Source organism: Salvelinus alpinus, chromosome 20 (assembly GCF_045679555.1).
Source record: "Salvelinus alpinus chromosome 20, SLU_Salpinus.1, whole genome shotgun sequence".
Taxonomy (NCBI): domain Eukaryota; kingdom Metazoa; phylum Chordata; class Actinopteri; order Salmoniformes; family Salmonidae; genus Salvelinus; species Salvelinus alpinus.
Genome location: NC_092105.1, coordinates 41,137,044 through 41,164,259, shown reverse-complemented (window position 1 = coordinate 41,164,259; position 27,216 = coordinate 41,137,044). Strand labels below are relative to the sequence as shown.

Below are 27,216 nucleotides of genomic sequence, written 5' to 3'. Positions count from 1 at the left end.
ATGAGTTGATGAGCGAGGTGAGGTAAGGGAGAAGGTCTCCGGAAATGGTCTGGAGAAGAGAGGAGGGGATAGGGTCAAGCAGGCAGGTTGTTGGGCGGCCGGCCGTCACAAGACGCGAGATTTCATCTGGAGAGAGAGGGGAGAAAGAGGTCAAAGCACAGGGTAGGGCAGTGTGAGCAGAACCAGCGGTGTCGTTTGACTTAGCAAACGAGGATCGGATGTCGTCGACCTTCTTTTCAAAATGGTTGACGAAGTCATCAGCAGAGAGGGAGGAGGGGGGAGGAGGGGGAGGAGGATTCAGGAGGGAGGAGAAGGTGGCAAAGAGCTTCCTAGGGTTAGAGGCAGATGCTTGGAATTTAGAGTGGTAGAAATTGGCTTTAGCAGCAGAGACAGAAGAGGAGAATGTAGAGAGGAGGGAGTGAAAGGATGCCAGGTCCGCAGGGAGGCGAGTTTTCCTCCATTTCCGCTCGGCTGCCCGGAGCCCTGTTCTGTGAGCTCGCAATGAGTCGTCGAGCCACGGAGCAGGAGGGGAGGACCGAGCCGGCCTGGAGGATAGGGGACATAGAGAGTCAAAGGATGCAGAAAGGGAGGAGAGGAGGGTTGAGGAGGCAGAATCAGGAGATAGGTTGGAGAAGGTTTGAGCAGAGGGAAGAGATGATAGGATGGAAGAGGAGAGAGTAGCGGGGGAGAGAGAGCGAAGGTTGGGACGGCGCGATACCATCCGAGTAGGGGCAGTGTGGGAAGTGTTGGATGAGAGCGAGAGGGAAAAGGATACAAGGTAGTGGTCGGAGACTTGGAGGGGAGTTGCAATGAGATTAGTGGAAGAACAGCATCTAGTAAAGATGAGGTCAAGCGTATTGCCTGCCTTGTGAGTAGGGGGGGAAGGTGAGAGGGTGAGGTCAAAAGAGGAGAGGAGTGGAAAGAAGGAGGCAGAGAGGAATGAGTCAAAGGTAGACGTGGGGAGGTTAAAGTCACCCAGAACTGTGAGAGGTGAGCCATCCTCAGGAAAGGAACTTATCAGGGCGTCAAGCTCATTGATGAACTCTCCAAGGGAACCTGGAGGGCGATAAATGATAAGGATGTTAAGCTTGAAAGGGCTGGTAACTGTGACAGCATGGAATTCAAAGGAGGCGATAGACAGATGGGTCAGGGGAGAAAGAGAGAATGTCCACTTGGGAGAGATGAGGATCCCAGTGCCACCACCCCGCTGACCAGAAGCTCTCGGGGTGTGCGAGAACACGTGGGCAGACGAGGAGAGAGCAGTAGGAGTAGCAGTGTTATCAGTGGTAATCCATGTTTCCGTCAGTGCCAAGAAGTCGAGGGACTGGAGGGAAGCATAGGCTGAGATGAACTCTGCCTTGTTGGCCGCAGATCGGCAGTTCCAGAGGCTGCCTGAGACCTGGAACTCCACGTGGGTCGTGCGCGCTGGGACCACCAGGTTAGAGTAGCAGCGGCCACGCGGTGTGAAGCGTTTGTATGGTCTGTGCAGAGAGGAGAGAACAGGGATAGACAGACACATAGTTGACAGGCTACAGAAGAGGCTACGCTAATGCAAAGGAGATTGGAATGACAAGTGGACTACACGTCTCGAATGTTCAGAAAGTTAAGCTTACGTTGCAAAAAATCTTATTGACTAAAATGATATAGTACTGCTGGCTGGTGAAATAGGCTAGCTAGCAGTGGCTGCGTTGTTGACTTTGTTTGAAAGTGTAGCTGGCTAGGTAACCTCTAACTGGCTAGGTAACCTCGACAATTACTCTAGACTACACAATTATCTTGGATACAAAGACGGCTATGTAGCCAGCTAAGATCAAACAAATCAAACTGTTGTACTGTAATGAAATGAAATGTAATACTACCTGTAATACTACCTGTGGAGCAAAGCGGAATGCAACTACTCGCTCCAAACCAAACCGGAAGTGCGTATCGTAGAGGGAGAGGCAATAGAAGTGTTGTTTCTTGTATTATTGTCTTTTGTGTCTTTAGAGGACTGCTTCACCTTAATTTCCCCTTTCCCTTTTCTTCTGTCCTTATTTTGTCCCACTTTGTCCCTTCTTTGTCCCTTCTTCTCTTCTGCCAACTAGACACTCCTTGTTAGCTAGCTAGCTTCTTTCAGGAATGTCCCTAGCAACTGCCTAGCAACAGGTAAACAACTTAGCTAGCTAAGAAAACGGTATAATTTTATGAAAAATTTTTACTTTTTCAAAAGCCTTTCTTCTTTGTTTGCTGCTTGTTTGGTCTCCTATTCAGTTTGCAGTTTTCTTTTGATTTTTTTCGATGTACTTTACTCTAAAAAAACATTTAAATTTCAATATTTGTAGGAGGTCATCTTTTCAGCTGCTGCTGCTTAATTTGGAACTCCGGAACATTATCATTATCACCATATATGCACGCAACCACTCACTTACACTACTGCACACACCATCGTTAATTGTATATAGTTTACTTTAGTTAATAAATATATTTTTGTTATTACTCGATCTCTGTGTTGTCTCCCTTTTTGTTAAGGGCTACGAGCTGGTTCGTGACAAAGTTTTGATGGACTGTCATTTCTCTTTGCTTATTTGAGCTGTTCTTGCCATAATATGGACTTTTACCAAATAGGGCTATCTTCTGTATACCACCCCTACCTTGTCACAACACCACTGATTGGCTCAAATGCATTAAGAAGGAAAATAATTCCACAAACTTTTAACAAGGCACATCTGTTAATTGAAATGCATTCCAGGTGACTACCTCATGAAGCTGGTTGAGAGAATGCCAAGAGTGTGCAAAGCTGTCATCAAGGCAAAGGGTGGCTACTTTGAAGAATCTCAAATATAAAATATATTTTGATTTGTTTAACACTTTTTTGGTTACTACAGGATTCCAGATGTGTTATTTCATAGTTTTGATGTCTTCACTATTATTCTACAATGTAGAAAATAGTAAAAATAAAGAAACCTTTGAATGAGTGTCCAAACTTTTGACTGGTACTGTATGGGAAAATATTATAGTGTCTTTTTCACCTCAACCGAAGTAGACTCTGGCTTTAGGACCACTTCAATATATTTTATGAACTGAGAAAAATAGACAGTTTATTTGAGAGCGCCACAGGGTTTTTCTGCTTAAGCTAAGTTCTTAGTGTCCAATACAATATCAAAATCAGCTTGTAATTGCAAAGACATTGTATTGTTGTTGCATTGTTGAAATGATACTGTAATGTAGTCAAGGCGAGACAGTGACCCATTTCCTGGTTTATATCTTTGAGACAGAGGCTCTGCCTCCGCTGAGTGTCAATCAGCTAGTCACGTGTCTCATGATGACATCATTCTGTTTACAGGTCTCTTTGGTCAGCCTTGTGGCCAACGCCCTGGGCTACGCTGAGCTGAGTGCCATCAAGTCCCTGAGGACGCTGCGAGCGCTGAGGCCCCTGAGAGCGCTGTCCCGCTTCGAGGGCATGAGGGTAAGAGTCACCAGACCTGGGGCCTCATTTATAACCATTGTGTAAATTTAACACTAAATATCTGTGTGCGCCATTTCTGAAAAGACTGCACTCACACAAAAATATTGAGATTTAGAAACATACATACGCAAGTTTCCTGTTATAAATCAGACCTGTCGTGAAACTGTGAACGTGTGAACAAGCATAACTCCGCCTGAAAAAATGCCCATATATCACCTTTTATGGTGACATTTTTTGTGTGTATTTGTTATATACATTGGAAGTATTGGAATTTGTCCAAGACAGTATCTACCAAAATAGCAATGCATGGCAACCTTGATCAAATGTTTTTGGAGGGGTTGGCAGAATATTTAGCTGTATCTCAAATCAAATCAAATTTTATTTGTCACATGCGTCGAATTCAACTTGTGTAGACCTTAATGCTTACATTCTAGACTTTAACCAACAATGCAGTTTTAAGAAAAATTTATGTTAAAAATACATAAATAAAAAATAAATAATTAAAGAGCAGCAGTAAAATAAAAGTAGCGAGGCTATATACAGGGGGCACCGGTACAGAGTCAATGTGCGGGAGCACAGGTTAGTCGAGGTAATATGTACATGTAGGTAGAGTTAAAGTGACTATGCATAGATAATAAACAGAGAGTAGCAGCAGCGTAAAAGAGGGGGGACGACGACAATTTAAATAGTCTGGGTAGCCATTTGATTAGCTGTTCAGGAGTCTTATGGCTTGGGGGTAGAAGCTGTTGAGAAGCCTTTTGGACCTAGACTTGGCCCTCTGGTACCGCTTTCCGTGCGGTCTATGACTAGGGTGGCTGGAGTCTTTCACAATTTTTTGGGCCTTCCTCTGACACCGCCTGGTATAGAGGTCCTGAAAGGCAGGAAGCTTGGCCCCAGTGATGTACTGGGCCATACGATCTACCCTCTGTAGTGCCTTGCGGTCAGAGGCCGAGCAGTTGCCATACCAGGCAGTGATGCAACCAGTCAGGATGCTCTCGATGGTGCAGCTGTAGAACTTTTTCAGGATCTCAGGACCCATGCCAAATCTTTTCAGCCTCCTGAGAAGGAATAGGCTTTGTCGTGCTCTCTTTGCGACTGTCTTGGTGTGTTTGGACCATAATAGTTTGTTGGTTATGTGGACACCAAGGAACTTCAAGCTCTCAACCTGATCCACTAAAGCCCAGGCGATGAGAATGGGGGCGTGCTCGGTCCTTCTTTTCCTGTAGTCCACAATCATCTCCTTTTTATTTTTTTATTTTTTATTTTTTTATTTTTTTTCTTCTTTTTTTTCATCCTTTGTCTTGATCACAGTGAGGGAGAGGTTGTTATCCTGGCATCACACGGCCAGGTCACTGACCTCCTCCCTATAGGCTGTTTCATCATTGTCGGTGATCACGCCTACCACTGTTGTGTCATTGGCAAACTTGATGATGGTGTTGAGTCGTGCCTGGCCATGCAGTCATGAGTGAACAGGGAGTACAGGAGGGGACTGAGGACGCACCCCTGAGGGGCCCCCGTGTTGAGGATCAGCATAGCGGATGTGTTGTTATCTACTCTTACCACCTGGGGGTGGCCCTTCAGGAAGTCCAGGATGCAGTTGCAGAGGGAAGTGTTTAGTCCCAGGGTCCTTAGCTTAGTGATGAGCTTTGAGGGCACTATGGTGTTGAACGCTGAGCTGTAGTCAATGAATAGCATTCTCACATAGGTGTTCCTTTTGTCCAGGTGGGAAAGGGCAGTGTGGAGTGCAATATAAATTGGGTCATCTGTGGATCTGTTGGGGCAGTATGCAAATTGGAGTGGTTTCAGGGTTTCTGGGATAATGGTGTTGATGTGAGACATGACCATTCTTTCAAAGCACTTCATGGCTACAGACGTGAGTGCTACGGGTCGGTAGTCATTTAGGCGGGTTACCTTAGTGTTCTTGGGCACAGGGTCTGCTTGAAACATGTTGGTATTACAGACTCAGTCAGGGACAGGTTGAAAATGTCAGTGAAGACACTTGCCAGTTGGTCTGCACATGCTCAGACTACACGTCCTGTTAATCCATCTGGCCCTTTGGCCTTGTAAATGTTGACCTGTTTTAAAGGTCTTACTCACATTGGCTATGGAGAGTGTGATCACACAGTCGTCCGGAACAGCTGATGCTCTCATGCATGCTTCAGTGTTGCTTGCCTTGAAGCGAGCATAGAAGTAATTTTGCTTGTCTGGTAGGCTCGTGTCACTGGGCAGATCGTCGGCTGTGCTTACCTTTGTAGTCTGTAATAGTTTGCAAGCCCTTCCACATCCGACAAGCGTCGGAGCCGGTGTAGTACAATTCAATCTTTGTCCTGTATTGATGCTTTACCTGTTTGATGGTTCGTCGAAGGTTATAGCAGGATTTCTTATAAGTTTCCGGGTTAGAGTCCCACTCTTTGAAAGCAGCAGCTCTACCCTTTAGCTCTGTACGGATGCCTGTAATCCATGGCTTCTGGTTGGGGTATGCACGTACAGTCACTGTGGGGACGACGTCATCGATGCACCTATTGATGAAGCTAGTGACTGATGTGGTGTACTCCTCAATGCCATCGGAAGAATCCCGGAACATATTCCTGTCTGTGCTAGCAAAACAGTCCTGTAACTTAGCATCTGCATCATCTGACCACTTCTTTATTGACCGAGTCACTGGTGCTTCCTGCTTTAGTTTTAGCTTGTAAGCAGGAATCAGGAGGATAGAATTATGGTCAGATTTGCCAAATGTAGGGTGAGGGAGAGCTTTGTATGCGTCTCTGTGTGTGGAGTAGAGTTTTTTCCCCCTGGTTGCACATATAACATGCTGGTAAAATGGATGTAAGTTTCCCTGCATTAATGTCCCCGGCCACTAGGAGCGCTGCCTCTGGATGAGCGTTTTCCTGTTTGCTTATGGCCGTATACAGCTCATGGAGTGGGGTCTTAGTGCAAGCATCGGTTTGTGGTGGTAAATAGACAGCTACGAAGAATATAGATTAAAAGTCCCTTGCTAAATAGTGTGGTCTACAGCTTATGAGATACTCTACCTCAGGTGAGTAAAACCTCAATACTTCCTTACTATTAGATTTCGTGCACCAGCTGTTGTTTACAAATATACACAGACCGCCACCCCTTGTCTTACCTGAGGCAGCTGTTCTATCTTGCTGATGCAACGTAAAACCCACCAGCTGTATGTTATTCACGTCGTCGTTCAGCCACGACTCGGTGAAACATAAGATATTACAGTTTTTAATGTCCCGTTGTTAGGACATACGTGTTCGTAGTTCGTCTATTTTGTTATCCAATGATTGTACGTTGGCTAATAGGACTGATAGTAAAGGCAGATTACCCACTCGCTGTCGGATCCTTACAAGGCACCCCGACCTACGTCCCCGATATCTCTGTCTCTTTCTCCTGCGAATGCTGAGGGCCTTGTCTGGTGTCTGAAGGAAATTCTTCGCGTCCGTGACACGGCCGTCAAAAGAAGTGGACCAAAGTGCAGCGTGGTTAGCGTACATTTTCCGTTTTTTTTGAGTAAATGTCGCCAACAAAACAACAAACGAAAAAACAACCGTGAAGCTTACAGGGCTTAGTGCCACTAACAAAAGTTAACTACCCACACTGAAAGGAGGGAAAAAGGGCTACCTAAGTCTGATTCCCAATCAGAGACAACGATAGACAGCTGTCCCTGATTGAGAACCATACCCGGCCAAAACATAGAAATAAAGAAACATAGAAAACAAAGCATAGAATGCCCACCCCAAATCACACCCTGACCAAACCAAAATAGAGACATAAAAAGGCTCTCTAAGGTCAGGGCGTGACAGTCTGACTTGTTAAAGAAAATGTTTTTCCAGTACGTGGTGAGTAATCACTGGCCTGATATCTAGATGCTCTTTTCGGTCATAAGAGACAGTGGCAGAAACATTATGTACAAAATAAGTTACAAATAACACAGAAAAAACAAACACAATAGCACAATTGGTTAGGAGACCGTAAAACAGCAGCTATCTCCTCCGGCGCCATTGTATCTAAAGTTGTTATCAAGGCACAAGGTGAGACCCAAATGCAGAAACAGGAGTCAGATGGTTGGAGTCTTACAATGTTTATTAATCCAAAGGGGTAGGCAAGAGAATGGTCGTGGACAGGCAAAACGGTCAAAACCAGATCAGAGTCCAGGAGGTACAGAGTGGCAGACAGGCTCGTGGTCAAGGCAGGCAGAATGGTCAGGCAGGCGGGTACAAAGTCCAGAAACAGGCAAGGGTCAAAACCGGGAGGACTCGAAAAAGGAGAATGCAAAAAGCAGGAGAATGGGAAAACTGCTGGTTGACTTGGAAACATACAAAACGAACTGGCACAGAGAGACAGGAAACACAGGGATAAATACACTGGGAAAAATAAGCGACACCTGGAGGGGGTGTAGACAATCACAAGGACAGGTAAAACAGATCAGGGCGTGATACTTGTCTGAAAAACAAAAATATTGCACATTGTTGTGTACTTGCAAACAGATAGTTTGAATTCAATAATGTTTGGCATTTACTTTTTCCCAAACCTAAATAGGCTATGCCGGCGAATTCTGAAACATTGTTTACTCTGAAAAAATGAAAACTACAGTAGGCCTACTTACGTTGGTAGCTACACACTTCAATGCAAAAGATCAACTGTCTTATCACCTGTAAAATTCTACTGTATGTAATAAACCGCTCTCCCTTTCAGATGCAAAAACTTGAAATTATAGTAGTCTATCTACTAGGCACATTCCTGCACAAAGATACTACTAGGCTACTTTTGCCTTCTTGCGGTGCGTACACATGGTTTAAAGTTTGCGGGAGGATAAGCACATTCTCACCTCAAGTTCAGTTTTAATAAATTCCAACTTTTGACTGAAAACTGGTGCACGCATGTTTTGGGGCATATTTTGTGCGTACTCAATGTTTATAAAATTAGGCCCCAGAGCCCTCACTGTAAAAAAAAATCACCAACAAATCTAGTCGTTTCAAATAAATATTATCAAGTAACTGGTTCCAAAGCATTTTTTATTTTATTTAGTAAACTTTTCGGTCAAAGTGTTACCTGAACTTAACAGTTTTAGTTGGCCCAAACGTAGCTCCAACGTGATAAAAACGCAAACATTCAGTCAACTTAAAATGATGTGTGTGCTCAATTTGTCTCATATCTTCATTCAACTAGAAATTATTATTTTTGGCATTTTAACAAAAAAATGGCTGTGGAACTATTTACACATGCAATGCTTTGAACAAACTTACATTGCACCTGTTCATTTACACAGTGATTAGTACTTAACATATCCTCACCTGGGATTTGAACTCACAACCTCTTGGTTGATGACATTGCAATCATCCTGCTACGCCACCATGACTTTGTCAATTAGCAGTTAATTTGACTATTCTCATCATCATTGATTTGATTTACTTATTTAAGCAATTTGAGTTTTTTCCATATACTTGTCTAACGTTGGTGGGGCATATTACTCTGTTTTAATGTTACTCCTTAATCACTATGATAAATGTAATAGTTTTTCTTGAGTGTACTTTTAACAGAGCTGAGATTTACTTTGAAGTGCAAAGAATAACAATACGGGTTAAATCAGTTACTGACACAGACATGGTGGAATAGCAGGAAGATTTGCATGCTGTGACTCAAGAGGTTGTGTGTTCAAATCCCAGGTGAGGGCATGTTGAACACGAATTACTGTATAAATGAACATACACAATGTGATAATGTGTGACAAGTATGTAATTCGGAAACATTGTATGTTATAATAATAAGAAACATTTGTGAAGCGCTTTTCATTATAAACTCAGCGAAAACAGAAACGTCCCTTTTTCAGGACCCTGTCTTTCAAAGATAATTCGTAAAAATCCAAATAACTTCACAGATCTTCATTGTAAAGGTTTTAAACACTGTTTCCCATGCTTGTTCAATGAACCATGAACATGCAACTGTGGAACGGTCGTTAAGACACTAACAGCTTACAGACGGTAGGCAATTAAGATCACAGTTATGCAAACTTAGGACACTAAAGAGGCCTTTCTACTGACTCTGAAAAACACCAAACGAAAGATGCCCAGGGTCCCTGCTCATCTGCGTGAACGTGCCTTAGGCATGCTGTAAGGAGGCATGATGACTGCAGATGTGGACAGGGCAATACATTGCAATATCCGTACTGTGAGATGCCTAAGACAGTGCTACAGGGAGACAGAACGGAGAGCTGATTGTCCTAACAGTGGCAGACCGTGTATAACAACATCAGCACAAGATCGGTACATCCGATCATTACACATGCAGGATAGGTACAGGATGGCAACAACAACTGCCAGAGTTACATCAGGAACGCACAATCCCTCCATCAGTGCTCAGAATGTCCGCAATAGGCTGAGAGAGGCTGGACTGAGGGCTTGTAGGCCTTTGTAAGGCAGGTCCTCAGCAGACATCACCGGCAATAACGTCGCCTATGGGCACACACCCACCATCGCTGGACCAGACAGGACTGGCGAAAAGTGCTCTTCACTGACGAGTCGTGGTTTTGTCTCACCAGAGGTGATGGTCGGATTTGCATTTATTGTCAAAGGAATGAGCGTTACACCAAGGCCTGTACTCTGGAGCGGGATCGATTTGGAGGTGGAAGGTTCATCATGGTCTGTGGCAGTGTGTCACAGCATCATCGGACTGAGCTTGTCATTGCAGGCAATCTCAATGCTGTGCGTTACAGGGAAGATATCCTCCTCCCTCATGTGGTACCCTTCCTGCAGGCTCATCCTGACATGACTCTCCAGCATGACAATGCCACCAGCCATACTGCTCGTGCTGTGTGGGATTTCCTACAAGACAGGAATGTCAGTGTTCTGGCATGGCCAGCGAAGAACCCGGATCTCAATTCCTTTGATCACGTCTGTGACCTGTTGGATCGGAGGGTGAGGGCTAGGGCCATTTCTCCCAGAAAAGTCTTGCTGGTGCCTTGGTGAAAGAGTGGGGTAACATCTCACAGCAAGACCTGGCAAATCTCGTGCAGTCCATGATGCACTGCAGTACTTAATGCAGCTGGTGGTCACACTAGATGCTGACTGTTACTTTTGATTTTGATCCCCCCTTTGTTCAGGGACACATTATTCAATTTCTGTTAGTCACATGTCTGTGGAACTTGTTCAGTTTATGTCTCAGTTGTTGAATCTTGTTATATTCACACAAACATTTACACATGTTAAGTTTGCTGAAAATAAACACAGTTGACAGTGAGAGGACGTTTATTTTTGCTGAGTTTACAAGAATTATCTCAAAGTCCATAGAATAAAAGTAAAAAAGTAAAAAAATAAAAAATAAAAGTAAAAAAAGCAATTATACAGTACCAGTCAAAAGTATGGACACACCTACTAATTCTAGAGTTTTTCTTTATTTTGACTATTTTCTACATTGTAGAATAATAGCAGACTTCATAACTATGAAATAGCACATATGGAAACAGGTAGTAACCAAAAAAGTGTTAAACAATATATTTGAGTTTCTTCAAAGTAGCCTCCCTTTGCCTTGATGACAGCTTTGCATTCACTATTGTCACCTGGGATGCATTTCAATTAACAGGTGTGCCTTGTTAAAAGTTAATTGGTGGAATTTATTTAGTTCTTAATGCGTTTGAGCAAATCAGTTGTGTTGTGACAAGGTAGGGGTGGTATACAGAAGATAGCCCTATTTGGTAAAAGACCAAGTCCATATTATGGCAAGAACAGCTCAAATAAGCAAAGCGAAATGACAGTCCATCATTACTTGAAGACATGAAGGTCAGTCAATCTGGAACATTTCAAGAAGTGCAGTCACAAAAACCATCAAGCGCTATGATGAAACTGGCTCTCATGAGGACCGCCAGAGTTACCTCTGATGATGAGGATAAGTTTGTTAGAATTAACTGCACCTCAGATTGCAGCCCAAATAGATGCTTCCCAGAGTTCAAGTAACAAACACATTTCAACATCAACTGTTCAGAGGAGACTGTGTGAATCAGGCCATGGTTGAATTGCTGCAAAGAAACCACTACTACAGTAAAGGACACCAATAAGAAGAAGAGACTTGTTTGAGCCAAGAAAAACGAGCAATGAACATTAGACCGAGTCCAAATTTGAGATTTTTGGTTCCAACAGCTGTGTCTTTGTGAGATGCAGAGTACGTGAACGGATGATCTACACATGTGTGGTTCCCACCGTGAAGCATGGAGGATGAGGTGTGATGGTGTGGTGGTGCTTTGCAGGTGACATTGTCAGTGATTTATTTAGAATCCAAGGCACACTTAATCAGCACGGCTACCACAGCATTCTGCAGCGATACGCCATCCCATCTGGTTTGCGCTTAGTGGGACTATAATTTGTTTTTCAACATGACACCTCCAGGCTGTCACCTCTATTTGACCAAGGAGAGTGATTGATTGCTGCATCAGATGACCTGGCCTCCACAATCACCTGACCTCAACCCAATTGAGATGGTTTGGGATGAGTTGGATCTCAGAGTGAAGGAAAAGCAGCCAACAAGTGCTCAGCATATGTGGGAACTCCTTCAAGACTGTTGGAAAAGCATTCCTCATGAAGCTGGTTGAGAGAATGCCAAGAGTGTGCAAAGCTGTCATCAAGGCAAAGGGTGGCTACTTTGAAGACTATAAAATATATTTTGATTTGTTTAACACTTTTTTGGTTACTACATGATTCTATATGTATTATTTCATAGTGTTGATGTGTTCACTATTATTCTACAATGTAGAAAATAGTAAAAGTAAAGAAAAACCCTTGAATGAGTAGGTGTGTCCAAACTTTTGACTGGTACTGTATATAACCATATCATAAAAGCAACAATCAAAGTCTAGGAGGAAGGGTAGGCCAGCCGATAAAGATTAGTCTTGAGGCCTGCTTCAAAAGCCTCAACAGTCTGAACAGCCCTGAGATTTTCAGAAAGTTCCAAAGGCGTGGTATGTGGGAGGAAAAGGCATGAGCCTCCGTTGTTCCTAGCCGGGTCCTGGGTGCATGAAGCAGTTTAGCGTGGCTTGAACGTAGGGTGCATGGAGGTTCATATGGGGAGAGTAGATCTGACAGGTAGGCAGGTCCGATGCCATTTAGGGCTTTGTAGACCAGGAGGAGAATTTTAAAGTCAATTCTTTGAGGGACAGATAGCCAATGGAGGTCAGCAAGTATGGGGTGCCATAATCTTTGCTGCACTGTTTTGAATGAGTTGTAATTTATTAATCGAGTTTGCAGGCAGGCCCCCAAGTACTGCATTCCCATAATCAGTTCTGGAGAAAACTAATTCATGGATAAGCTTTTCTGCTTCAGAAGTGGTGAGAGAGGGTGTTAGGTGGGAGATGTTCGAAAGAATGATGTTTTACAGACGTGACTAATGTTTGTATTGAAGGAGAGCGCAGGGTCAAATTTCACTCCCAGGTTGGTGATGACAGACACTGTGCTTTCTGAAGATCTGGCCGTGTGTGTGTGTGTGTGTGTGTGTGTGTGTGTGTGTGTGTGTGTGTGTGTGTGTGTGTGTGTGTGTGTGTGTGTGTGTGTGTGTGTGTGTGTGTGTGTGTGTGTGTGTGTGTGTGTGTGTGTGCGTGTGTGTGTGTGTGTGTGTGTGTGACTAGTTCCACAGCCTTTTTTGTGGTAAAATAATCATTTCTGGTTGAATGAACATATGAGACAAATTGATCAAACGCGTTTTCTCATGTTGGAGCTAAGTTTGGGCCAACTAAAAATGTTAAATTCAGGTAATACTTTGACCAAAAAGTTTAGTGAACAAAAAAAAGGCTGTAAAACTAGCTACATAATAATAATTAGTTGAAACAACTAGATTATTTTTACAGTGCTGTTGCCTCATAGTGCATATCATCACAGCCAGAGCCACATATTTAGAGAGTTACGCCAACTTTTAGAATTTAGATTTGTTTTCTAATTCTAGACATTCAGTTACATAGTATTGTTTAAATATTCCCCATGAAACATTAATGGGTAACTAACAGGTTTTGGCTAGATGGGATACAGCTTTTGTCAGAATTGACTTTTTGTAGCATTGGCCCGCATTGGCACAATTCTCTAAGTACTCTACATGGCTCTAATGACAGCCTCTTATCAACGTGACATCAGCTCCCTGCAAGGATACAGAGCTCTGTAGTCAAACTAAGGCCCACAGCAACCCAATAGCTGAACAGAAATATAAACACAACATGGAAAAATGTCAAAGATTTTACCGAGTTACAGTTTATATAAGGAATCAGTCTATTGAAATACATTTATGCGGCCCTAATCTATGGATTTCACATGACTGGAAATACAGATATGCCTCTGTTGGTCACAGATAACTTTTTTTTTTTAAAGGTAGGGACGTGGATCAGAAAACCAGTCAGTATCTGGTGTGACCACCATTTTCCTCATGCAGCACGACACATCTCCTTCGCATAGTATTGATCAGGCTGTTGATTGGGGTCTGTGGAATGTTCTCCCACTCCTCTTTAACGGCTGTGCAAAGTTGCTGGATATTGGCGGGAACTGGAACACGCCGTTGTACACGTCGATCCAGAGCATCCCAAACGTGCTCAATGGGTGACATGTCTGGTGAGTATGCAGGCCACGGAAGAACTGGGATATTTTCAGCTTCCAGGAATTGTGTATAGATCCTTGTGACATGGGGCTGTGCATTATCATACTGAAACATGAGGTGATGGAGGCAAATAAATGGCACGACAATGGGCCTCAGGACCTTGTCAAGGTATCTTTGTGCATTCAAATTGTCATCGATCAAATGCAATTGTGTTTGTTGTCCGTTGCTTATGCCTGAACATACCATAACCCCACCGCCACCAATGGGGACTCTGTTCACAATGTCAGCAAACTGCTCTCCCACATAACACCATACACGCTGTCTGCCATCTGTGAAGAGTACACTTCTACAATTTGCAAGTGGCCATCGAAGGTGAGCATCTGCCCACTGAAGTCGGTTACGATGTCGAACTGCAGTCAGGTTAAGACCCTGGTGAGGACGACGAACACGCAGATGAGCTTCCCTGAGACGGTTTCTGACAGTTTGTGCAGAAATTTTCCAGTTGTGCAAACCCACAATTTCACCAGCTGTCCGGGTGGCTGGTCTCAGACAATCCAGCAGGTGAAGAAGCATTTCTGGAATATTTTATTTCAGCTCATGAAACATGGGACCAACACTTTAAATGTTGCATTTATATATTTGTTCAGTGTATATTTAGAGATACCTCTCCTCTTCTATTCCTCCTTTTCCACCTACATGTGTTTTCAGGATGTTATAACACAAGAGTGTGCATCAGTCCCACCGGCAGGTCACATGCACTCGTCAGAGGATGTCAGCCTAACTGGAAACGAATCAATAAGACATGTGGAAATGGCATTAACTGGACTTCAGTTAATTAAACTACATGAAAACATTCTTAAGTCTTGGAGGTTACTGCACTTAACCATCATAAACTTGTACAGTACTCTCACAGCAACCGACTCTAGCCAGGGTTTTGGATGTCATATGTGCGGGAAGGGTGTCGACTGGTATAACCAACGTAGTTCTTATCGATCAAATGCCAGTGCTGTGACGACGGTCTCTCCTCGCGTGGTTGTCACTGAATTATCCCATCTGCATGACTGACTTCTCATTGCTTCACTGGCTCTCTATTTATGCACTTTGAAACTGTACTGTGTTTGGATGTTGCTTGCTGCTGGGTACTGCCTTTAACATGAACAATTTCTTCATTTTTGTGTTTGTGCTTTTCATTTACAGTAAACAAATTATGTGACTTCATCCTGCCTCTACAAGGTTTTTTCTGTTTCGTTTTTTCACACTGTAGCCTAATTGCAAATCACTATAACAAGTAAACATACCATCACAGTCTCTCCTTTACAAATACATTTCACCCTTGTCCTTTCCTTTCCTTTTTTCCTTGTTGTTGTCATGGTCGTTGATTAGCTGTGGTGTTAGTGATACTTGTGTTGAGCTTTACACTGGCATTTAAACACTTTACTCTTGTGTTTTCCTATTTTCACCATCACCAATCAAAGTCAACATGTAGCCTACAGTACAGATGTAGGATCTTAATTTGAGCCAGTTTGCTACGGCAGTAAAATAATCATGCATCAACTTGAAATGGGAATTATTATTCTGATTAAAATGAATAGACTTTTTTGTAGGGATGGATACATTTTTCGTAAGGGAAAATCAGGTCTGAAATTTCAAAGTGGAAATTACAAACTTCAGAAGCCTTTTAAAAACCTTAAATACTCCACAAGTTTTGGAAAGTTATCCTGCAAAGTTATCCTGCAACAGGGTGATTAAGATCCTACATTTGTATATATTGTCAGTGCTGAAAATTATAATTATCCAATGCAATATTGTCTATGGTTCTATATCTGAGACTGTCTGTGTGAATCCTTGCAGGTGGTCATCAACGCTCTGCTTGGAGCCATCCCCTCCATCTTCAATGTGCTGCTGGTGTGCCTCATCTTCTGGCTCATCTTCAGCATCATGGGTGTCAACCTGTTTGCAGGGAAATACTACCATTGTATCAACATGACCACGAGGGAGCGCTTCGAAGTCAGAGACGTGGCTAACAAGACAGAATGTTTGGCTTTGAAAGGTACCCACTGGAAGAATGTCAAGATCAACTTTGATAACGTGGGAGCAGGCTATCTGGCACTGTTACAAGTGGTGAGCGGCTCTCTCCATTCACCTTTCACCAGAAATATTTTATTGACATTTTCGAAAGAGAATGGACCCATGTCAAAGGTTTTGTAGCAATTTCGTGTGGGCAGGCAAATTGTGCGAGGGCAATGTCCTTCTGAACTAGTGTCTTAACTATTAGGTAGTAAAATGTTCCTTAATTTCTCTCTAAGGCTACATTCAAAGGCTGGATGGACATCATGTATGCAGCTGTGGACTCTCGCAATGTAAGTATTTTCAGTAATTCCTTTCACAAGGTATTTTAGACTAATGGTTGATTGTGTTTGCACATTGTCTATTTATATATGATAATATTTTAGTTTTATGATGTTCATGTATGGTAATACTACGCTATTCTATTACAGTTGGATGATCAACCCGACTACGAAGTGAATCTGTACATGTATCTGTACTTTGTGGTATTCATCATATTTGGATCCTTCTTCACACTCAACCTCTTCATTGGTGTCATTATAGACAACTTCAATCAGCAAAAGAAAAAGATAAGTCTTTTTTAAAGTTGTAGTTATCATGCAATGATACATGCATCCATTTTCTCTGATTTAACGTAATGAGGATTTTTCCCTCCAATAATGGGCAATTAAATGTGTGTAAGAGCTGCAGGAATTTAACTAGGCTTGTCTTGCCTCTTTACTTTGGAGGTCAAGACATCTTCATGACAGAGGAACAGAAGAAATACTACAATGCTATGAAGAAGCTTGGCTCAAAGAAACCCCAAAAGCCTATCCCTAGGCCAGTGGTAAGGTCATACTGTACCACTATGTTTCTCAACAAAGACATTCCTCAATTCATGAACCTCTATTTCTACATCCTGGTGTCTCAAAATGCTTCTTTCTTATGTTTCCTCCAGAACAAGTTTCAAGGATTTGTTTTTGATTTCATTACAAAGCAAGCCTTCGACATTGTCATCATGATTCTTATATGCCTTAATATGGTCACCATGATGGTGGAGACGTATGACCAGACAGACGACATTCGTAAAATTCTCTACAATATCAACCTGGTGTTTATTGTCATGTTCACCGGAGAGTGTATTCTGAAGATGATCTCACTCCGACAATACTACTTTACCATTGGTTGGAATGTATTTGACTTTATTGTTGTTATCCTGTCGATAATTGGTAAGATTTTTCACCTATTGTTCATAATTGTAATACTGCAAAGTGATATTATGCTTTGGAGATTATTATGTGTAATTATTTTCTGTCCTTTCAGGTATGTTTCTCTCAGAACTGATAGAGAAGTACTTGGTTTCACCAACCTTATTCCGAGTCATTCGACTGGCCCGAATTGGCCGTATCCTTCGCCTCATCAAGAGTGCCAAGGGAATCCGTACACTCTTGTTTGCGTTGATGATGTCACTTCCTGCATTGTTCAACATTGGTCTTCTGCTCTTCTTAGTGATGTTTATCTATGCAATCTTTGGCATGTCAAACTTTGCATACGTCAAGAAGGAGTCTGGGATTGACGACATGTTCAACTTTGAGACGTTCGGCAACAGCATGATCTGCCTGTTCCAGATCACCACGTCAGGGGGCTGGGACGGCCTGCTGGCCCCTATCCTCAACAAGGGAGAGCCAGACTGCGACAGCCGGAAAGAGCACCCAGGAAGCACGTACAACGGGGGAGACTGTGGAAACCCCACTGTGGCCATTATCTTCTTTGTGAGCTACATAATCATATGTTTCCTTGTTGTGGTCAACATGTACATTGCTGTCATCCTGGAGAACTTCAGTGTGGCCACTGAGGAGAGCGCTGAGCCCCTGAGTGAGGATGACTTTGAGATGTTCTACGAGGTCTGGGAGAAGTTTGATGCGCGGGCCACCCAGTTCATGGAGTATGACAAGCTGTCAGACTTTGCTGATGCGCTAGACCCCCCGCTCCGCATCTCTAAGCCCAACAAGATCCAGTTGATCTCAATGGATTTACCCATGGTGAGTGGGGAGCGCATCCACTGCCTGGACATCCTGTTTGCCTTCACCAAACGTGTCCTGGGCGAGGGCGAAGGCTTGGACATCCTCCGGGGTCAAATGGAGGAGCGCTTTATGGCCTCCAACCCCTCCAAGGTGTCCTATGAACCAATCACCACCACACTGCGCCGCAAGCTAGAGGACATGTCTGCCCTGGTCATCCAGAGAGCTTTCAGACGATATCTTCTCAAGCGTATTGTTAAGCGGGCCTCTGCCATGTACAAGGAGAAGATACAAAGTGGAGGCACGCTCCTTGATAAAGAGGTTCTCGTCATAGACACATTTAACGAGATCTCTACTTCAGACAGAACTGACATGACACCCTCCACAGCTTCTCCCCCATCATATGACAGTGTCACAAAACCTGATAAAAACAAATATGAAAAAGACAAGAGAAAGAAGGAGGTGAAGGAGAAAAAAAAGTACATGGATGTCGGGAAGATTTAGCATAGATTTCATTCTACTACAAATTGTTTACAGCCTTTGAAGGTGACCAATGCGTCAAGTGAACCCCTTCTTTGGTGTGAATATCTATGCCAAACGGACAATGCTTACTTGAGTCTAAATGTAAGGTTGGTGCCTAACATGAGGTAGTAACTCAACTTCTTAGGCTGTTAGGTGACCAGTTGTTTGGATGTTCATTTCTGTGGGGACTAAAACAAATGTTTGCCGGCTTTATAGGGACAGGTAAAACATTTTGTGTGTTGTTACAATCAGAAACATTTAGTTAGTAACTTCTCTTGCAGCTAGTACTTCCAGGGTTGCGTTCAGTGTCTTGCATTATAACTGCCGTATGATTTACGAACTTATTTTTATTACAGAATCTTGTTTTTAAAACTCATAGGTTGATTGTGTGACTATTTTTGTAAACATATGTTTTACTGTAAAACGAGGGGTTTCATGTATTGCTTTAAAGGTAGTCTTGTTCACTTTAAATGTTCATACAACTTGACTAGTCAAGTGTGATCAAACACACATCCTTGTGGGGTGCATTGCCGAAAAAAGTTGGTATAAAAGAAATTGGGCCCGCACACTCATAAACCGTTTTTAAATGAAGGTACATGGTGGAGCTTATGCATGTGCGGGCTCTGTTTCGAGCATAAGACATGACTACTCATGACAACCATTATTGCTGCAGTGCAGTTAGGGGGATTGCTGCAGTTCAATCGACATGTAGACTTGCATGAATGCTTACCCATGATTACAGTGTTGCGTTACGCACCATCACCAAAATGAGCTTGCTTTCTCCGTGATGTCTGAGAGGCTCATACTTTGATGAATCTGTAACATTATGTTACTCTCACTATTACAAATCTACAGGAAAGATTTCTCCTGAGCATACAGTCCAAATACCATTACCATCAAATGTTGTCTATAATCTGTTTCCAAATAATAACACGCTCTAGAAAAACATCGTTTTCCTCCTTTCATTCATCAGAAACTACAGTACAATGCAGAATACATTCATCTTTAGTGCTGGTTCACAGAGTTGATACGCATAGTATTCGTAGTCCAGCTCTTCTGTCCAGCTTGAACCTCAATGGCCTCAAAGACATGTCTATACTGTCTTTTCTCTTCCCAGGGGTGAATGATAAAATTAGCCAATTTCCTCTGCACGGTATAGTTGTGACCATCAGGTGTAAATCGCCTCAAATAATCTTCAAGCCTTGTCTGACAGGTGAAACACTGTATTCTGTGTGATATATGCTCACTTAAGAGGCATTCCAAAAGCATGTATCTTGTGTACTCTGCGGTTCTGGTACTGCAACATCATTAGTAAGTGCTATAAAACGTGTAATTTACCAAATCTAAATTGCTTTGAGTTTACCTTTCCTACCCTCTTCCCAAATCATTTTCCATTGTTATTGATATATCTGTATGTACATATTCTATAATATATGAAATATACAAATATATTTGATATATTATGTGATGTTTCATGTATAATGGAATATATGAAGTTGTTAATGTTATTTAATACATATATCTATTATATTCTGCATTCTCTGCTCTATATGGCAGACAGACCAGAGTATGAAGCATCCAGTTGAGGCTGTGGGAAGATTTTGTAGTTAGATTACACTCAATGTCTATATAAATATTGTAATATAATCATTTTTCTTTGTACTGTACAACTGTTTTGTAAATAGTTTGCTATACAATATGGCAGCACTGTCTGCGATATAGCCACTTTAGTTATTTAAGCTTCACTACACCCTTTCTTTTGGAAACGCCTCATGTGATCTAGTGAAGGGGAAGTGGACTTCTCATTTTGATTCTTGCATCTTTTACTTTGTGTCATTTATGAACTGTGGTCACAGTTTACCTCACAATGCTTTATCATAATAAATATCTAAGATGGAACATCAGGTTCAGCGAATTCTGAATATGATTGTCTCAAGGCTAGTGTGACAGCACAAGTCTTCAGTTGTTTCCTACATTTGTTTACATAGTTATCCAATTCCTCAGGATGTTACTTTTGTCAGCTGTTCCCTTTGTATAAAGTGTCACAAGTATCTGTAATTAAAATGTTATAAAGTATGTTATGAAGAGCATATGTTGCATGTAATAAAAACATTCATAATATGTATATACTATACATGTATACACAATGAATGTTTTGATTACGTAACATTTAATAGATCACATCTTTATATGCATTATGCTTGTAGTGTATGAGTAAACTGCATGCAAGATATTGCTATAACCCATCTCATTGAAAAGCCAAAAGAATAAAGAATACATGTACCTCAGGTATGTCTGTAAAATATTAATTTATTCCATCACACGTGTTTGACTATTTATTTGCGACATTGCAATCCATACAGTACATCAACATACTCTATAAATACATTGTTATTCAAGTTTTGCATGCTTAACAAATGTTTGCAAAGCAGTGGCCAGTGAGTTAAATGGTCCTGGAGTTTTTTTCCATGTCAGTGAACACTTTTTACTGACCAGTAAAAATGTGTGTCCCCAATTCTAAGATGTTTTAATGGACTAAATGTGGATTATTAATTTAATACATAAACCACTATAAATCAATCATGTTACAATGTAGTTGCCCATGGAGTTCCAGAATTATAGCCTCACATGTCATTGAACGGAAGTCTTACATGATTTTTAAGCATTTATTTGTAGATATGTACTGTATAGAGTAAATCCTGACCATTACACTGCATTTCACACCACTAAATACTTCAGAATACATTAACCGTTACTCTCTCGCGGGAATTCCACTAACGGTCCGTATGTAGCCAAACGTAGCTGCTGCTCATGTTGGTATCTGTACTGATGGCGCAAAAGTCATGACAGGGAGACATGATGGAGTGGTAACGCACCTGCAAGCTGTTGCTCCCAACGCCACTTGGGTACACCGCAGCATCCACCGAGAGGCTCTTGCTGCCAAGGGAATGTCTGACAGCTTGAAAGACGTTTGAAAATGGTTAACTTTGTTAAAGCAAGGCCCCTGAACTCTTTTGTATTTTCTGCGCTATGCAATGATATTGGCAGCGACCATGTAATGCTTTTACAACACAGAGAAGTGCGCTGGTTATCAAGGGGTAAAGTATTGACACTTTTTAAATTGAGAGACGAGCTTAAATGTTTCTTTACTGACCATAATTTTCACTTGTCTGACCGCTTGCATGATGATGAGTTTCTCACACGACTGGCCTAACTGGGTGATGTTTTTTCTCGCCTGAATGATCTGAATCTAGGATTACAGGGACTATCCGCAACTATATTCAATGTGTGGGACAAAGTTGAGGCTATGATTAAGAAGTTGGAGCTCTTCTCTGTCCTCATTAACAAGGACAACACACAGGTCTTTCCATCATTGTATGATTTTTTGTGTGCAAATGAACTCAAGCTTACGGACAATGTCAAATGTGATGTAGCGAAGCACCTGAGTGAGTTGGGTGCGCAATTACGCAGGTGCTTTCCCAAACGGATGACACAAACAACTGGATTCGTTATCCCTTTCCATGCCCTGCCTCCAGTCCCACTTACCGATATCTGAACAAGAGAGCCTCATCGAAATTGTAACAAGCGGTTCTGTGAAAATTGAATTTAATCAAAAGCCACTGCCATATTTCTGGATAGGGCTGCGCTCAGAGTATCCTGCCTTGGCAATTCGTGCTGTTAAGACATTGATGCCCTTTGCAACCACGTACATATCTGCGAGTGTGTTCTCAGCCCTCACTAGCATGAAAACTAAATACAGGCACACCCTTCTCATTAACCTGTGACCTGAGTTATTCACCATTTTCGATGAACAAATAAGGTTTTATATGTAAGACGGTTAAATAAAGAGCAAAATGATTGATTATATTATATTACTATTTGTGCCCTGGTCCTATGAGAGCTCTTTGTCACTTCCCACAAACCGGGTTGTGACAAAAACTCACACTCATTCTTATGTTTAATAAATGTATTGTGTGTGTGTTGCAGGCTTACAATGATGGCAAAAAACAACATTTGAGAGTGCACTGACCATGGTGCTAGAGGGGGTACGCAGCTAGAGGTTGTATGTTTGAAGGGGTACGGGACAATAAAAAGTTTGGGAACCACTGCTTTACAGCATACTGTTTCATTTCAAATCTATTCCAAACAAAATATGAACACAACAGTATTCAGCTGCAATACATGTTCATGTTTAATGGTTTGCTGACCTGTGAATACCTTATACCTGTCTGTCTTTGTGCAATGCAGTCTCAGATTTCATTGAACAAAATGCTGGATATGAATTGGTATTAGTCTATGCTAAGTTTCATTATGGTCTTTTACTGTTATGGGTATCAAGTAGTATGATTCACTTTATTTGCATATCGTAACTCTTCCTGAACTCTATGATGTACTATTCATGAAAGGAACATTATACAGTTATTTCATACAAGATTCCATTTCTTTTATACGTTGTCTGTCTTTTTGCTCTGAGTGGTATAAACGTCTGGAATGCACTCGTGTTTCAAGATACAATAGGAAGAATTGCTTTAGGCCCATAGCAACTGCTACTTAAATCAGAGCTATATTTCAACGCCTGTGTGTTTGACACAGTTCATCAGAGATGCAGTAGCAGCTGACGTCTATGCTGAGGGGTCAGGGCTGCCAGTCCCTGTTTATTAACTTGAGGCTTCTGGGTGAATGAATGAATGAATGAATGGTGGAGGCAGGTACAATGCTAGGAGTGGCAGCTGCGCTTCTGTCTCTTGAGCCAGTCAATGCCAGCTCATGTTTTCTACTCAGCTCAGCCTTAGTCACTGCTTTGCATGGCCCTACTGGGTGTATACAGTAGCTACTAGCTAACGACAGGGCAGAGTGAAACCTGCATCATCTACATTCTAGCATGGCTGGAAATGTGGACAAATTAACATGAATTTGAATGATGCAATAGATTCACTCAATTCCATAGTGACTCAGACAGGGTTTTCAATTAACATCTCCATTGAAAAATACTTAACTGGCCGCTATTTTACAAAACAGGTGGTATTGTCTGGTGACTAACAGTACAACAGACTTCTGTCTACAAGGGAACGATATGTTGCTGTCAAATCAAGTCTGAAAAACATCTGCTACAACAAGTCCTCCTCTCTGTGCCTTTTAAAGGTTTAATCCGTGTCTGAATCCTGATCAAGTCACGGGGGATTTGTCACTGTGCCCAAATCCTTGTCAGTGAAGCTACATTTTTCCAATTATGTCTCATAAAGACAGACTGCCATTAGCACACTATCATCTGTAAGAAGTTCCTGCATTGTGTGTTTTATTGTATTACTGTTTCGAACAGGAAACGGAGCAGGATATTGTAGACACACATTTAAGCACTGTGTTCATCATCCTAAATAATATAATTTTTTCTTGGAAAGAGAGGACCACTAATCGGACTGGACCTGTCTCAAGTAACTAACCACATAATTACAAAAGCATTAGACATAAAGCTTTTCCAGTCACCCAATTTAAGACTTTGACCACCATTATTGCACCAACACCGCAATCAGCATTAGTCCCACTTAAGATCCAGACAGGATCTTAAAGGGTTAATTTATCATGTGCCAAATTGTAATGAGCACTTTACAGTGAATTATCTGTTTGATAGGAGAAAACTCACTGTTTCTCTCTTCTGGTTGCAGTGAGGAAATGTTGCAGACAAATGTCTCTTCTCTCCACAAAATGTGCATTAACTACAAAGACCTAATGGTACAGTATGTGATTGGATTGTTTGAGAGATGTTTGGTCATCATGAATTTAGTAAAAACCAAGAGGTGACGCACACCCACATTTATTGTAGAGGACCATGCTGACTAACAGAAGGCTAACTGTATAAAAATAAAGAAAGACACTAAATATGCTCCCAATCATTTTATGTACAACCAGCGTTTTGGCACTCAGTGCCATCCACAGGCTTACATAGTAAAATCATCATAAATTGACACAGAATTATAACGTCTGCATCTGAGAGGGTTATCGAGAGGGTATATAGGAACAAAAGAAACAAACAAATTTAACTGATATTGAAGTCTTGTGTAAACTAACAATGGATGTTTGTCACAATGAAATAATGTTGTTTCTGAGTGGTTCAGCAGTGGCTGCTGTTGGAGTCCATTAACATCTTGAGTGGGTCAAATATTTGATAAATAATTAATCATAGTCCAAACACTGCATGGCTTTTACCTGGGGCAACTCTTGTGCTACTCAGTCTGGAGCACAATGAACAGGAGGAGGACAAATGGTACTGGGCTGAGTATTACGATCAATCCTTTTCACATTGAAATGATTATAAGCATGCCCCACACCCAATCCTAGTGATTGTGCTGTGCTGTATTACTCTGACCGGCTTTGTCATAAAAGCAAAAATGATGCTTGTATCTCTATCCAGTGGCATTCTGTAGTTTAATGTTAGGCGCGCAACTTTGCTTTTAGAAGTGTGGGGGACATAACCTGGTGAGGGGTCTGGGGGTCCTCCCCCTGAAATTTTTGGGGCATCTAAAGCTCATTTTCTGCATTTCTACACAATTTAATATGACCCATGGCAATTCTAGCTGTCTCTATTTAGAACAACAAAAAGTAAGCAAAATGCCCATGAACAGTCATCAAGCTAGGTAAGAGTCCATTATTAAATATGTTTAAGTGATTGATAAGACAGAACTAGAGCAAAGGTAATTCAAAAATCAATATTGTGTTGCACCTTTAACCAATAGCCTAACAAATTAACAACTCTTGAACATTTTTAGTATACAGACAAGGAATTTTAATGTGTGAAGAAACAGTCTTGAAAATGTTAATCTTGTCTTTGGTGTCATAAACAATCCTTGGTTCCTGCATGTGCCTGGTTAAGATATGGGGGGGGGGGATAATCATGATCTCCTCTTTAAGAACATCTGGCAGAACGCCCAGAATATGATCTTTAAGTTAAGATAGGAGACGGTGCCAGACACATGCCGGAACCAACCCTATGACCTATGCCTATGTAACGTGTCCGTAACCAGTATATAAGGGAACTAACGGACGTTTGGAACCTCTCCAACACACTGACAATATAGAAGGATTAATTTAAGACTTCGAGTGTCCCTGTGTAAACATTTCCACAACAATTTGGCGTCAACGAAGAGGATGATTGATTCTGCCTGCGGAGCTTTCCAGTGGGGGTCTGCAAGGAAAACCGGTGGCGCATTTTATGAAGCGTGAGGGAAATTCCCGTCTGACCAAAAGACAGCAGACTCACGCAGACCAGACCCTTACTGTGGGCTGCCCAGGAGGAGAAACATAATCTGCGAACAGTTAAAAACCTTTTCTCAATATAGGGGGTGCTGTTTCAACTTTGTCATTTATCGTTCCCAAATTAACTTCTAGTTCCTCCCAAACCCGGATCCGGGAGCACCACCCACAGTAAAAAAGCTGACTAGCATAGCCTAGCATAGCGTCACAAGTAAATACTAGCATCTAAATATCATTAAATCACAAGTCCAAGACACCAGATGAAAGATACACTTCTTGTGAATCCAGCCATCATTTCTGATTTTTAAAATGTTTTACAGGGAAGACACAATATGTAAATCTATTAGCTAACCACGTTAGCAAAAGACACCACTTTTTTTACTCCACCAGTTTTTTACTCCATCAGTAGCTATCACTAATTCGACTAAATAAAGATATATATAGCCACTAACCAAGAAACAACTTCATAAGATGACAGTCTGATAACATATTTATGGTATAGCATATGTTTTTTTAGAAAAATGTGCATTTTTCAGGTATAAATCATAGTTTACCATTGCAGCCACTATCACAAAACTCACCAAAGCGACTAGAATAACTACAGAGAGCAACGTGTATTACCTAATTACTCATCATAAAACATTTCTTAAAAATACACAGCGTACAGCAATTGAAAGACACAGATCTTGTGAATCCAGACAATATTTCAGATTTTCAAAGTGTTTTACAGCGAAAACACGATATATCGTTATATTAGCATACCACATGAGCTAACATCACCCCAGCATTGATTCAAGGCAAAAAGAGCGATAACGTTATCACCACCAAAATAGATACATTTTTTCACTAACCTTCTCAGAATTCTTCAGATGACAGTCCTGTAACATCATATTACACAATGCATATAGAGTTTGTTCGAAAATGTGCATATTTAGCATCACAAATCGTGGTTATGCAATGTAATCAGTCAAAACATGGCATGCATTCTGGCCGGCGCCATCTTGGAAAGGCACCTAAGTTTACGATTATTTATCGATTAGATTGACAAAAAAATACAGGTTGGACAGCTAATGAAAGATGCATTAGTTATTAATGCAACCGCTGAGTTAGATTTTTAAAATTAACGTTACTAGACATACAGTGTGCGTTACAGCCAGACTAGTGCCGCAACAATGGCCGACAAATGCGTTTACATTTTTCCACATAAATACGGAATAAAATCATAAATAGCTCTTACTTTTGGACGAGCTTCCATCAGTATCTTGGGCAAGGTGTCCTTTGTCCAAAAGAATCGTTGCTTTGTTGTAAAACGTCCTCTTCAACTTCGGAACTAGCAGCTAACAATAGCTACGTGGCACACAC

At 41.7% G+C, this 27,216-nt stretch overlaps 1 protein-coding gene across 4 annotated transcripts in view; it reads left to right on the top strand.

Annotated features, from left to right (window-relative positions):
• LOC139546899 (sodium channel protein type 1 subunit alpha-like) overlaps positions 1–20,894 on the top strand; it is a 57,109-nt gene extending 36,215 nt beyond the window's left edge. For all 4 annotated transcript variants that reach the window (XM_071355827.1, XM_071355826.1, XM_071355824.1 and 1 more), the window contains 7 exons: positions 3,323–3,445; positions 15,869–16,138; positions 16,324–16,377; positions 16,516–16,653; positions 16,806–16,910; positions 17,022–17,292; positions 17,387–20,894. In XM_071355827.1, coding sequence (XP_071211928.1) covers positions 3,323–3,445; positions 15,869–16,138; positions 16,324–16,377; positions 16,516–16,653; positions 16,806–16,910; positions 17,022–17,292; positions 17,387–18,588 — 2,163 coding nt within the window. In that variant the 3' untranslated portion in view covers positions 18,589–20,894. The remainder of the gene's footprint in view (positions 1–3,322; positions 3,446–15,868; positions 16,139–16,323; positions 16,378–16,515; positions 16,654–16,805; positions 16,911–17,021; positions 17,293–17,386) is intronic.
• Positions 20,895–27,216: the final 6,322 nt, after the last annotated feature.